The 14,593-nt window shown below is 38.6% G+C and overlaps 1 protein-coding gene across 1 annotated transcript in view; it reads right to left on the bottom strand.

Moving 5' to 3' along the window:
• pde10a (phosphodiesterase 10A) overlaps window positions 1-14,593 on the bottom strand; it is a 258,340-nt gene continuing 243,747 nt past the window's right edge. The window contains 1 exon segment of the mRNA XM_063055068.1: window positions 1-3,473. Within this exon segment, the coding sequence (XP_062911138.1) occupies window positions 3,365-3,473 (109 nt within the window). The 3' untranslated portion in view covers window positions 1-3,364.

A 14,593-nucleotide genomic window follows, 5' to 3' on the forward strand; every position in this document is an offset into this window, starting at 1 on the left:
TAATACAAAGACTGCAAATGAAGAGACAAGAAAACTTACAGAACATGTACAATATTTATAATTTATAAACTGGAAGTTAAGACACCTCAAAATTATTGCACTTGCAGTTTTTACCATTTTCACTTCTTCAGAGTATGTCCTGTTACTAGTCAACATGTATCTACTCTGGAAATACTTCTAACAGAAAAGCCCATCCAAAACTTTGGACTTTTTGAACCAACATACTATACTGTGTACAAATTAATTTACAATAACTGTTATGTTTCTGTATTGTAAATGTACATAACCAAATCACTTGGAGTAAACAATTGTCTAAATATTAACATTTGTTACACTGAAACATTACATTTTATAATAAAGCTAAAGAGGACAATTAGTCAGCATTTACTTATATTTACAGGTGACGTTGAAGCTGCTTGGGCAGCAGGCATGAGAAGAAATATGTTATGAAGTTCCAGTTTGCACATATTACATGCACACAAAGCATTCCATTAAGTACAATAAAAGAGTGCAAAAAATAGATTTAAAACTTCCAGAAGAAACTAGAGCCAACAAGATTGACAGCATTCTGAGTAGACTAGTGCAACATACTGCAATATTAGAATTACTTGAAAAGGTCCATCAGTTCTATGGTACAGTATGATTTTATAATTGATATTAGGGAAGCAAATGAAGTTAAATGCATTCAATGTTTTGCCAATTTGGATAATTCAATTTTGGAAGTTTTAAACATTCAGATATTATAAGTGGAACAATCAATGTGTAGAAGTAGATTGAAAGATTTAAAAACATTTATACAAGGGGTCTGTTATGCATGATAGAATTCCCATTTACTCTTCCCCTGCATTATTTATTTTTGCCTAGCAAATGTAGCATGAGAATGCAAGATCATATTACCAATATTTTTCAATCATTGGGAATGTTCTAGCAATCACACATCCTACTTCAGTCAAAAAAGCATGACAGTATATGCCTAAAGCCTTTGCTTCACAGCTTTGGCTACTTGGAAATCTTACTCCACAGATTTGCTGAGGTACTCATAGTGTAACTTACATTGTGCAAATTATTTCTAAACCTTTAAAGGCAAGATTCATTTTTCATTTCATTTTTGGTTACTGAATGGTTTTCAGTAATTTCATTATTCAGAAGTGACGTATGGTAATGAACAATATTTGGTGAGCGATTCACGGAGTAAAAAAGATTATTTGCTCCTGCAAAAAATCTGTACAACCATTGTCACATTAATATGCTCGTTTGCTTAGTTGTCAGATACCTTACTACCTTGTGCCTGTCAGATATTTTCATGTTTTCCTTTTCCAAATACCAAACTTTTCTCCAGTTACTTATTCTGGAGTAGGAACTACTGAAAGGTACAACAGCATTGATTCTTCTGGCTGGAGTTCAATTCAACAACAGTTATCAGTGGCAATATGTTGATTCAGCTGATGTATCAGTGTTCACTGTAGGACACCCATGAGTGTCAATCTGTGTTTTCTGTATCAAGACATCTGTCCTATGATATAATGTATTACAAACCTGTAAATTCAAGAATTTAAAAACACAAACATAAGGAAATCTGCAGATGCTGGAATTTCAAGCAACACACATAAAAGTTGCTGGTGAACGCAGCAGGCCAGGCAGCATCTCTAGGAAGAGATACAGTCGACGTTTCGGGCCGAGACCCTTTGTCAGGACTAACTGAAAACAGAGCTAGTAAGAGATTTTAAAGTGGGAAGGGGAGATCCGAAATGATAGGAGAAGACAGGAGGGGGAGGGATGGAGCCAAGAGCTGGACAGTTGATTGGCAAAAGGGATATGAAAGGATCATGGGACAGGAGGCCTAGGGAGAAAGAAAAGGGGGAGGGGGAGAAAAGCCCAGAGGATGGGCAAGGTGTATAGTGAGAGGGACAGAGGGAGAAAAAGGAGAGAGAGAGAGAGAGAAAGAATGTGTGTAAATAAATAAATAAATAAATAACGGATGGGGTATGAGGGGGAGGTGGGGCATTAGTGGAAGTCTGAGAAGTCAATGTTCATGCCATCAGGTTGGAGGCTACCCAGACGGAATATAAGGTGTTGTTCCTCCAACCTGAGTGTGGCTTCATCTTTACAGTAGAGGAGGCCGTGGATAGACATGTCAGAATGGGAATGGGACGTGGAATTAAAATGTGTGGCCACTGGGAGATCCTGCTTTCTCTGGTGGACAGAGCGTAGGTGTTCAGCGAAACGATCTCCCAGTCTGCGTCGGGTCTCGCTAATACATAGAAGGCCGCATTCAAGAATTCAAGAAAGAAATGTCGGAAATTCAAGAGTTTACCACATTTGGTAAGCAGATAAATTCCCACTTCTCATCTCTCACTCACTTCACCCATTTAAAAATCAAAAGGAAAAACAAAATGAAATTACAATCTTCATGAGACCTTGTCAAACTTTTTACTGAATAGTTACTGTTGTCTTGTTCTTTCTGCTAATCATTATACACTGCTGTTTAGATATGGGGAAAATATTAGGGTTGTTATTTCAGATTATCAATGTCAAGTTTATCAAAATTTTATCCAATTTAGAGCACCTTCACCATAAAACCTGCTCATCACAGCTACTACTCAAATAAATGAAGTAAATGAATGTCTAAACCAGCTTGTTACAGGACAAGAAAAAAACAGTGCATCATTCTGTCTTTCCTATAAAGAAATTCTTTATCCCATTGACTTGCATTCATTTACAGCCCCAACAGAAATCTGACAACAAATTCCTTTTACTGTTCTAAGTTGGAAATAATTCTAAGATGACTGAAAGATGTCTTTTTTTTGCAATTTGCACTTCTGTTACATGCTGTCATCAGTTCAAGTAATAATTTAACAATATTTGTCACTCAGACTACGGCTACTACAATGCAACATCCTACATATATATATATATATACTGTGTGTGTATATATACATATATTTACACATACACACTCTGTATATCTTCTACCAACATTCATACTGATATATAAACTACCTATAATGAAAATAATGATTTCAGTACCACTGCAAATGCTACACCTAGCATATGATTGCATGGAAAGTACCTCCCTGTTTAGAAGTATATTAAGGCCACAGCAATACAATATATAGTTAAGGGCCAATATTTTCTTTTTAAAAAATCATATTATTTTCCAAACACAACAGATTTGCTAGAACAGCCACATCTGATGCCTTACAAAATGTTAAATTTCCAAATGTCCAGTGTAATCAACTAGAAAGGGAGTTATGTTGTCATGGATTCATGAGGTAATGTCACTGTATCAACAACAGTTACAGGCTCTTCTTCTATTCAGAGCCATACGCAATGGTGGAGCATTCATTTCAGAGTACTGGTCCCATTAGTTCTCAATTTTCACAGGGCTGTTCTTCAAAGGAGACTTTTGGTTTCGAGTTGTTCCTGAGGCATCTCTTGATTGTACTATCTTCTCCCACTGAGCAAGATTCTCTCTGGAAACCAGAAACAGAATTGATAATTTTAGAATTCTTTTCTCCTCGAACAGAATTAAAATTCAATAATTTTTAAAAATGTATTCATCAACAGATGGTGCCATTCCACTGGAATGTATTCTACCTCTCTTCTTGCAAACAGTTATGGGACAAAGAACCTACAGCAAATGTGTTTTCAGGATAAAATATAAGACCCTTACTTTTGAATATAGTAAAAGATTCTTTTGAACCAATATCTAACATAATCAATACATTCAGTGTACAGAAAAGTATTACACAATGAAAACATATCACAGGAAGAGGTCTTTAAGACCACCAAATTGATTATTTCTAAGAGTTAACTATTTGGTCTTATTTTCTTACTTTCTCTATAATTTACATTGCAGATGATAACTGTTGCTAATTATCTTTAATCAGGTATCTTCTGGTTACTAACGCTTATACAATTGGATAAAGTTTTTCTCATTTATTCAAAACCCAAGTAGGGTTTTAAGAACCTCAAGCTTTTTCTTTTCTAGATAGCTCGATGATGTTGAGATCATGGCTCAGTCCCAATTCTTTACATTTCTCACTAACTTCTCTGTTGACCCTCTAGTGCAGAGGTTCCCAACCTTTTTAATGCCATGGACCCCAACCATTAACCGAGGAGTCCGTGGATCCCAGGTTGGGAACCCTTGCTCCAGTGGAAATGTGTCTGTTTGAACTCAAACTTTTCTTTGAAAGTGTTATGTTTAAACGAATTAGCAAGAGAAACAGAGAAAATAGTTAATCATTTGAGAGATTATGTATGTTTTATCCACTATCATTTCCAGTAACTAGAACAAATCAGTAATATTGTGATCTGAAATTTTTCAAATGTCCAGCCATAAAATATACCTTTTTCTCTTTTCATACAGTACTGTGCAAAAGTCTTTTGCATGCTAGATTTCTTTCAGATGGTATAGCCTCCACAGAGCCCTGACCTCAACATCTTCAAGCTGTCGAGGATTATATGGAAACATGCAAGGCAGCCAATGTCTGCAGAAGAACCACAGCAAGTACTCCAAGAAGCTTGGACCAACCTACCAGCCGATTTTCTTTTAAAACTGCATGATAGTGCATTTGAGAGGTGCAAAGGGTGGTCACACCAAATATTGATTTGATTCAGTTTTTTTCCACTATTTACAGCTCTTTATAGTATTTTTGATTCTTGCAAGCTTTTTAATTCATTATTTTTGAAAGCATCTTGGCTTTACAGATTTTTTTTTTACAAGTGCTTAAAACCTTTGCACAGTACTATGTACTTTTTGAATACCCTGTAGTCAAAAATAATAGATCTGAATCCTTACTATGTTTGAACTATGTCTCCAATCATTACCACAATATCATGATGACCTTATATTGTGAGGTTCAGGAAGGGGAAGTCGAGGGAAAACACACCAGTCCTCACTAGCTCTCCACGCAGCCTCCAGTCACTTGAACAACAGTAATACCGATGTCAGGCTACTGTTTATTGATGACAGCTAACCATTCAACACAATTGTACCCTCAGTGCTAATCAACAAGCTCCAACACCCGGGACTCTACCTCCCTCCGAAACTGGATCACCAAAGGACCACTGTTAGTACTCACTAACATTAGTGCACCTCAAGGACATGTGCTTTGACCACTGCTCTACTTTCTCTGCGCCCATAATTGTGTGGCTCGGCACAACTCAAATGCCATCTATAACTTTGCTGACAACACAACTACCGTTGGCAGAATTTCAGACAGTGATGAGGAGGTGTACAGGAGTGAGATAGATGAGCTGGTTGAGTGGTGTTGCATATAAGAATGCAACAACCCTGCATTCAATGTCAGTAAGATCAAGGAATTGATTGTGGACTTTAGGAAGGGGAAATCGAGGGAACACACACCAGTACTTATCAAAGGATCAGAAGTGGAAAGGGAGTCAACATCTCTGAGGATCTATCCTGGGCCCAACATATTGATGTAATTACAAAGAAGTCATGGCAGTGGCTATACTTCATTAGGAGTTTGAGGAGAATTGGTCTATCACCAAAAACACTTCCCCTCTGCCATCAGATTTCTGGATGGACAATGAAACCACCAACATGACCTCAGTATTTCTTTTATTTCCCTTTTTTGCATGTTATTTAGTTTATTTTTTATAATATATTTCTCCTTGTAATTTATAGCTTTTTTAAATCATGCATTGCAATGTACTACTGCCAAAAAACAAATTTCATGACATATGGCAGTGATATTAAACCTGATTCTGATTGTGCCACATCCTATCATCACCAGATTTATCTTCATTCTGCAAGCAACCTGTATCAGCTGTCATTTAGTCTGCCAGATGTCACCCCTGTGCTTTTTCTTTGAACCTTCCATAGCAGTGGGGTAACCATATTCTGGAAATTATCCCCACCCTGCTTGTTCTACAGCAACTTCAGCAACTTCTAAAGCTCAGACACCCGGAAATTACACAGACGTATCAGAAAAAAATTAGGATCCCTAGGCATCCTTCATACGTCCAATTTTACCTTCATCCCAAGTTCGAATTAGTTATACTGTTTATTTCTTTATAAACTTAGTATTATTTCTGTAAACTTGTTCTCATTCTCACCGAATACTAATTTAGAAATCTAAACTCTGCAATTCATTAAGTTTTGTCAAGCTTCGTGCCTAATCTTCTAGAGGAAAAGAAAATTAGCAATCCAATAAAACATGACGAAAAAACAAAGATGCCCAAAGAAATACTTCTGGTGCAGTTGTGATGTGTCTGAGAAGCTTCATTTTACAGTGTAAAGAAATAGTTTGAATCAAACTGATCGTGATTTTGACACAAGGTTATGCAAATGAATGACTAATTCCATATATATTTGGAAATTAAGACCTCATCATCAAAAGTAGAACTCATTATCTGACATGCAAAACCTACTTACAATAAATATTACTTTTACAAGGTCATTGTGGACTCCTTTACTGTATACACATTGTACAGGATGGTCTAATGGACATGCTATTTCAAATTGATAGCACAATACACCTTTGTTAAATAAATATATCCATATGTTCAGTAACTTCAGATTAGATATTGAGTGATCATTGGATAAAATTAATAAACTTTGTATACATTGTAAATTGCAGTATATTCTTTTATCTAGTCCGGTGTGGCTCATTTTTATTTACAACTAGACAACGGGGTGACCCGTTGGGGCACCCTTTGAGAGAAGGGTAGTGCAGTCTGATGTGACCAGAATGAACATTAAATTTTCCTGAGTGCTACTGGTATCGCTTTGCTTTGGAAACTGAAGTAGAAAACCCCAGTTTATTAAAGAAGAACGATGCGTAGCAAAGCAAATATAGCTCCTCCTCATTTAACAAAGGACACTTTTGATGGTATCATTTCTGGTTTATCTGCCACCCTCGTGCCTCTCGTTGTTATTCTGGAGACGTGCAGTCCTTTCATCCCCCGTCTTTTCATCTCTTCTTCTGTTTGTTCTTTGTCTCTGATCCTGGAGACGTGAATTTCTCTCTCCTCCTTCTGCGTCCATTTTTGTCATTCTGGAGACGTGCAGCCCTTTCATCCCCCGTCTCTCCAGCTCTTCTGCTGTTGTTGTTTGTCTCTGATCCTGGAGACGTGCATGCCTCTCCTCCTCTGTCTCTTCTTCTCTCATCTTTTTTTGTCCTGACTCTTTGGTCCTGGAGTTGTGCGGCCCCGGCCTCACCTGATTCTTGTTCTCTCCCTCTCCTTGCCACTTCCCGACAATGTTTGGCGTCATATCTTGACCATAATGTCCCCTTTCCCTTTCCATATGGCATAATTAGGCTGAGCATTTTTTTTACCTTGGTGCTGGACAGAAGATAACATCAAGGGATGCTGATTATTCTTGATGATGTGGTTGGCACTCTCCTAAATGGACATGATATAGTCATCACTGTCCTTTGACTGCAGCAAAGGGTTTTATGGGTGTCTGAAAGTATGTCATTACAATAAGATTTAATTATCTCTTATTGATAGGTCTCAGTTTGATCTGTCCCAATCCTGCACATGCTGATTGATGGTGATGAGCAGAATGTGACCCCTCGAATAGAGCTGCCTTGCCCTTTTGCTCCGGTAGGCGTTGCTACTAAGGCTGGCCGTGCACATGCGTTGGGCTGTCGCATCCCAATATCCATGATGATCGATCGGCTCTCGGGTGAAAGCCAGCCTGTTGATTTTTGGCGAATGAGCAATTTTATATAACCCTGAATTTTGCCTGCATTCTGTAAGTTAGCATATTTTAATTCGATTTAGCCAAAAAAAGTGCCGCTGTAATGCACCATTTGCACTAATTGGAGGTCACAAACAGATAGACAGACAGAGCATGAGAGTTTTAGTAGTATATAGATAAGAGTATTTACAACAACATTGTTTAAACATAATACACTCATTTTAGTGGAAACTATCTTACAGTCTCAAAATTGTTAAAATACTTTATGTCTCAATTAAAATATGAGGAACTGCATAGTTTGAATAGATTGAAATTGAAATTGAGAGAATAGGACCAATCAAGTGTGACAATGGGAAAGTGTGTATGGAACTGCAGGAGGTAACGGAGATACTTAATGAATACTTTGCTTCAGTATTCACTACGGAAAAGGATCTTGGCGATTGTAGGGATGACTTACAGCGGACTGAAAAGCTTGAACATATGGACATTAAGAAAGACAATGTGCTGGAGCATTTGGAAAGCATCAAGTTGGATAAGTCACCGGGACCAGATGAGATATACCCCAGGCTACTGTGGGAGGCAAGGGAGGAGATTGCTGAGCCTCTGGAAATGATCTTTACGTTATCAGTGGGGACGGAAGAGGTTCCAGAGGATTGGAGGGTTGCAGATGTTGTTCCCTTATTCAAGAAAGGGAGTAGAGATGGCCCAGGAAATCACAGACCAGTGAGTCTTACTTCAGTGGTTGGTAAGTTGATGGAGAAGATCTTGACAGGTAGGATTTATGAACATTTGGAGAGGCATAATATGATTAGGAATAATCAGCATGGCTTTGTCAAAGGCAAATCGTGCATTATGAGCCTGATTGAGTTTTTTGAGGATGTGACTAAACACATTGATGAAGGTAGAGCAGTAGATGCAGTGTATATGGATTTCAGCAAGGCATTTGATAAGGTACCCCATGCAAGGCTTATTGAGAAAGTAAGGAGGCATAGGATCCAAGGGGACATTGCTTTGTGGATCCAGAATTGGTTTGCCCACAGAAGGAAAAGAGTGGTTGTAGACAGGTCATATTCTGCATGGAGGTCAGTGACCAGTGGTGTGTCTCAGGGATCTGTTCTGGGACCCCTTATCTTCATTGTTTTAAAAATGACCTGGATGAGGAAGTGGGGGGATGGGTTAGTAAATTTGTTAATGACACAAAGGTTGGGGGTGTTGTGGATAGTGTGGAAGGCTGTTAGAAGTTATAGCAGGACATTGATAGGATGTGAAACTGGGCTGAGAAGTGGCAGATGGAGTTCAACCCAGATAAGTGAGAGGTGGTTCATTTTGGTAGGTCAAATATGATGGCAGAATATAGTATTAATGGTAAGACTCTTGGCAGTGCAGAGGATCAGAGGGATCTTGGGGTCCGAATCCATAGGACACTCAAAGCTGCTGTGCAAGTTGACTGTGATTAAGGCAGCACACTGTGTATTGGCCTTCATCAATAGTGGGATTGAGTTCAAGAGCTGAGAAGTAATGTTACAGCTATATAGGATCCTGGTCAGACCCCATTTGGAGAACTGTGCTCCGTTCTGGTCAACTCACTACAGGAAGGATGTGGATACTATAGAAAGGGTGCAGAGGAGATATACAAAGATGTTGCCTGGATTGGGGAGCGTGCCTTATGAGAATAGGTTGAGTGAACTTGGCCTTTTCTCCTTGGAGTAACGGAGGATGAGAGGCGACCTGACAGAGGTATATAAGATGATGAGAGGTATTGATCATGTGGATAGAGGCTTTTACTCACGGTTGAAATGGCTAACATGAGTGGGCACAGTTTTAAGGTGCTTGGAAGTAGGTACAGAGGGGATGTCAGGGGCAAGTTTTTTTATGCAGAGAGTAGTAAGTGCATGGAATGGGCTGACGGTGATGGAGGTGGATACAATAGGGCCTTTTAAGAGAAGCTTGGATAGGTACGTGGAGCTTAGTAAAATAGAGGGCTATGTAACCTTAGGTAATTTCTAAAGTACGTTTGGCATAGCATTGTGGGCCGTAGGGCCTGTATTGTGCTGTAGGCTTTCTACGTTTCTATTCAAATACACCCAATCAGACATCCAAATTTACTTAATTTATCAATCAGAAATTCAACTGAGTCTCAGGATTTCCAGGTAGCCAAGTTGTCTACTCCGGATGCATATGAAATCGTTCATAATGGGCCAGCTGGTGGCGCAATGACATTGGCGCCGGACCCGAGAGCGGAGGTTTCCAGGTTCGAAACTAGTCGGGCCCACTCCCGAGTACGCTTTCCATCCATACCAGGTTGAGTGTCGAGATCGCAACTCGACCTCGTAAAATAAAAGGGAAAAATACTGTGAAAGTGTCTGTGTGAGGAGCGGCGCACCAAACAGTCTCTCTCTCCGCGCCTTGTAAAAGCCATGAAAAAGGCATCATCACAGACGCACACACACAGACTCGCATGTACGCAGGCACATGCCAAAAAAAAAAGAAAAAGAAGAAATAGTTCATAATGAAATACATTACAACGTATACAGATGATTCCAATTCTAGACTCTGTTGAGTCTCAGGCCATCAAATATTAACATATATATTAATACATATTCAGTAAAATATACAATTATTTGCAAAATAAAATACGAAGAGTCACAGAATCATAGAAAAGTACAGCACAGGAACAGATCCTTCAGCCCATTTAGTCTGTGCTGAATCAATTAAACTGCCAACTCCCATCGACTTGAACCTTGACCATAGCCTTCCATACCCCTATTAACCATGAACCTATCCAAACTTCACTTAAATGTTGAATTTGAGTTTCCATGCACCACTTGCGCTGGCAGCTTGTTCCACCCTCTCATGACCCTCTGACTTAAGAAGTTTCCCCTTAAGTTCCCCTGAAACTTTACACCTTTCACCCTTAACACATAACCTCTACTTGTGTCCCACCCAACCTCAGTGGAAAAAGCCTACTTGCATTTACCCTATCTGTATCCCTCATAATTTTGTATAGCTCTATCAGATCTCCCCTCAATCTTCTACATTCCAAGTAATAAAATCCTAATCTTTCCTCATAACTCAGGCCCTCCAGTCCCAGCAACATCCTCGTAAATTTTCTTTGTGCTCTTTCAACCTTATTTACATTTTTCCTGTAGGCAGATGACCAAAACTGTACACAATACTTCAAATTAGTCCTCATCGAGAGGAACGTCGACTCCCTCATCAACTTCAACATAACATCCTATCTCCTGTATTCAGTACATTGATTTATGAAGGCCAATGTGCCAAAAGCTTTCCTTACTACCCTATCTATTTGTGACTCTATTTTCAATAAATTATGGACCCAAATTCTCAGATTCCTTTGTTCTACAGCACTCCTCAGTGCCGTACTGTTCATTGTGTAAGACCTATGCTGGTTGGTCCTACTGAAGTGCAACACATTGCACTTTCCTGCATTAAATTCCATCTGCCATTTTTCTCTGCTGGTCCAGATCCCACTGCAAGCTCTGATAGTCTTCTTCGCTGTCCATGACAACCTCAATCTTGGTGTCATCTGCAAATTTGCTTTTCTAGATCATCAATATAGATGACAAAAAATAATGGAGCCAGCACCAATCTGTGTGGCACACCACTAGTCACAGGCCTCCAGTTAGAAAGGCAACCATCTACTACCACTGTCTGGCTTCTCCCACAAAGCCAATGTCTAATTCAATTTACTACCTCATCTTGAATGCCAAGTGACTGAACCTTCTTGACCAACTTCCTATGTCAAAAGCTTTGTTAAAGTCCATGTAGACAACATCCACTGTCTTGCCTTCATTAGCTTTCCTGGTAACTTCTGCAAAGAACTCTAATAAGATTGGTTAGACACAACCTACCACACACAAAGCCATGCTGACTATCCTTAATCAGCCTAAATACTCACATATCCAGTCCCTTAGAACACCTTCCAATAACTTTCCCACTACCGATGCCAGGGTCATCTGCCTATAATTTCCTGGTTTATTTTTTGAGCATTCCTTAAATAGTGGAACAACATTAGCTATCCTCCAGTCCTCTGGTACCTCACCTGTCACTAAGTATGATTTAAATATCTCAGCTAGGGCCCTGGAAATTTCTGCACTTGCCTCACAGTGTCGGAGGAACACCCTGTCAGGCCCTTGGGACCTGTCCATACTAATTTGCATCAAGACAGCAAACACCTCCTCCTCTGTAATCTGTATATAGGGTCCATGACCTCACTACTTCTTTGTCTCACTTTTATAGACTCTGTCTGTGTCTGTCTCCTAAGTAAATACAGATGCAAAAAACAGATTTAAAATCTCCCCCATCTGTTTTGGCTCCACACATGGATTGCCTTTCTGATTTTCCAGAGGACTAATTTTGCCCCTTGCAATCCTTTTGCTCTTAACATATCTGTAGAACCCCATAGGCTTCTCCTTCACCATGCCTTCTTTTAGCTCTCCTGATTCCTTTAAGTGTACTCTTACATTTCTTATACACCATAAGTACCTCATTTGTTCCTACCTGGCCATCCCTGTTATGTACCTCCTTTTTTGTTCTTAACCAGGGCCTCAATATCTCTTGAAAACCAAGGTTCCCTAAACCTGTTATCGTTACCTTTTATTCTGACAGGCACAGACAAGGTTTGCACTCTCGAAATTTCACACTTGAAGGCCACCCAGATACCAAGTACACCTTTGCCAAAAATAGCCCGTCCCAATCCACACTTTCCAGATCCTTCCTGATACCATTAAAATAGGCCTTTCTCCAATTTAGAATCCCAACCTGTAGACCAGACCTATCTTTTTGCATACTTACTTTGAAACTAATGGCATTATGATCACTACATACAAAGTATTCCCCTACACAATCTTCTGTCACCTGAGCTGTATCATTCACTAACAGCAGATCAAATACTGCACAGTCTCTCATTGGAACTTATATGTAGTGATTAAGGAAAGCTTCCTGAACACATCTGGCAAACTCTATCCCATCTAGTCCTTTTACAGTATGGGAATCCCAGTCAATATGTGAAAAGTTAAAATCAAGAAAATCTAGAATGATAACTTAAGAAAACGTGTTTTGATTCCCTGAGTGGTTTATAGTATTTCAGAGAAAACGTACATATTAGTCAAGCAGAAAAATAGATCAAATCTGTTCCATATTTATGACCATTGCAGCAGCATCTCTAAACATCACATGCTCTAGATTCTGAGAGGCAAGATCCACATTGCCGTTGGCGCAGTTGCTTTGGCTTAAAGAAGACAACATTGAGTACTAAATGTCACTTCCTCAAAAGTTTAGGTCTTCATGATGTGCAGTCATTCAGACTTTTATGAATTTCTAAAATACCCCTATAAGCTTGCAATCCTTATAAGGAGAGTTAGCATCAGGTATTCAATTTTTTCATAAACAAACCCCCAAATATCTGTAATTAACAACGTGGGCATTCATGAGATATCCTCCTACTGTGACTATAATCTGCTTCACTGACTCACTGCAGTTGTCACAGTTGCTTTATCCCAGAGAAAGATGGCCAAAGTATTTGGATATGTAATTTCCTCAAAACTACCTCGGGCATTTTTTAAAGGTCTATCTAGAGAATCCAATAATTCCATAAGTGAACAACAGTTGCAGTGCTTTCTAAGTGGAAGCTGTGCTCTATGGTCTGTAAGTAAATGAGAAAGGCCAGTCAACAGCTTGAGACCACCAGAATTGTCATTCAGTAGTTTCCTCATGATTACATTGTGGTCCATTACTTAGTTATTTCTTGATACATCAGTATGTTCTAGTATGATACCACAACTGCTGCGACATGCTAGGTCTCTGTTAAAAAAAACATAAGGCACATAGTTAATACATAAAAGAAAGTTATTCATTTATACTAACATTTATGCATTATTTATTGTTTCTACAAAAAAGCACGACTCAAAAAAATTGCAGTTCCACTGCGCTTACAGCAAACATACCATATGAAAGCCAACCAATGATGGTTCTGTAAAGAGGTGGGGTGACTTGCTATCATGTGATATGACTTGGTATTACCATATAAAAACATGAAGGTTTGAATTTGGCAAGATTTTCCTTGGGCATGAAGACAAGGTGGGGCTGTATCAGATCATGGCTCTATATTTTCTTACGTCATTTAGAAACCAAGGAAGATTAACATTTTAATGAGGTGAATCCTGAAGGACCTAATCTTTAACATACGGACATACATATAAGACTGGGTAATTTTTCAAACTGGAATCCAGATTTGTCCATATGAATACCTTTTAAATTAGGATTCTTTCTTGTTTTTCATGTGTGTATAAGACTTACACATTCCCTCCTCCCCCCCCCCCCACCATGGTTACTAGGTCCAGTTACAGAAATAATTAATTCATAGTTCTTTTTGATAATGATTCAAATAAAATTTATTTTAACTGATTCTTGATATACATTTTGACAAAAATGAATCATCTTTGTTTTAATGAGTGTCAGCAGATTCTTTTTTATTACATTAAACATTGTTTTCAGTTCTTGTTTCATTGTCAGAAATGCCAGTAAGGCCAAATACCATATAGAATTCTACAAAGCTACAACTTAAATGTTTAAATGTCCCTTAACTAAATTATCTTTACTGTTATATTTTCAAATGAGTTACAAATAAAGTCTTCCTGGATTTGTAACTAGACTGTGATCAGTTCAAAACTAGTATAGATTAAAAAGCACCACTCTCAGGAATTAGCCATGCACAACAGGTAGTTGTCATAAGTGTAAGAAATTCCTTTATATTTGTGTTATTCTTTTAGCTATTTCATGCTGAACAAATTAATCTAGTGGTTTATGGTTTGAAGGTATTACTTTAAATTCTCCAGGACAAGAGATAAGAAAAATTTTGGAGAAACGGAATCAGCCAGAATGTAAATAGAATGTATATTT

This window comes from Mobula hypostoma, chromosome 8, assembly GCF_963921235.1.
Source record: "Mobula hypostoma chromosome 8, sMobHyp1.1, whole genome shotgun sequence".
NCBI lineage: Eukaryota > Metazoa > Chordata > Chondrichthyes > Myliobatiformes > Myliobatidae > Mobula > Mobula hypostoma.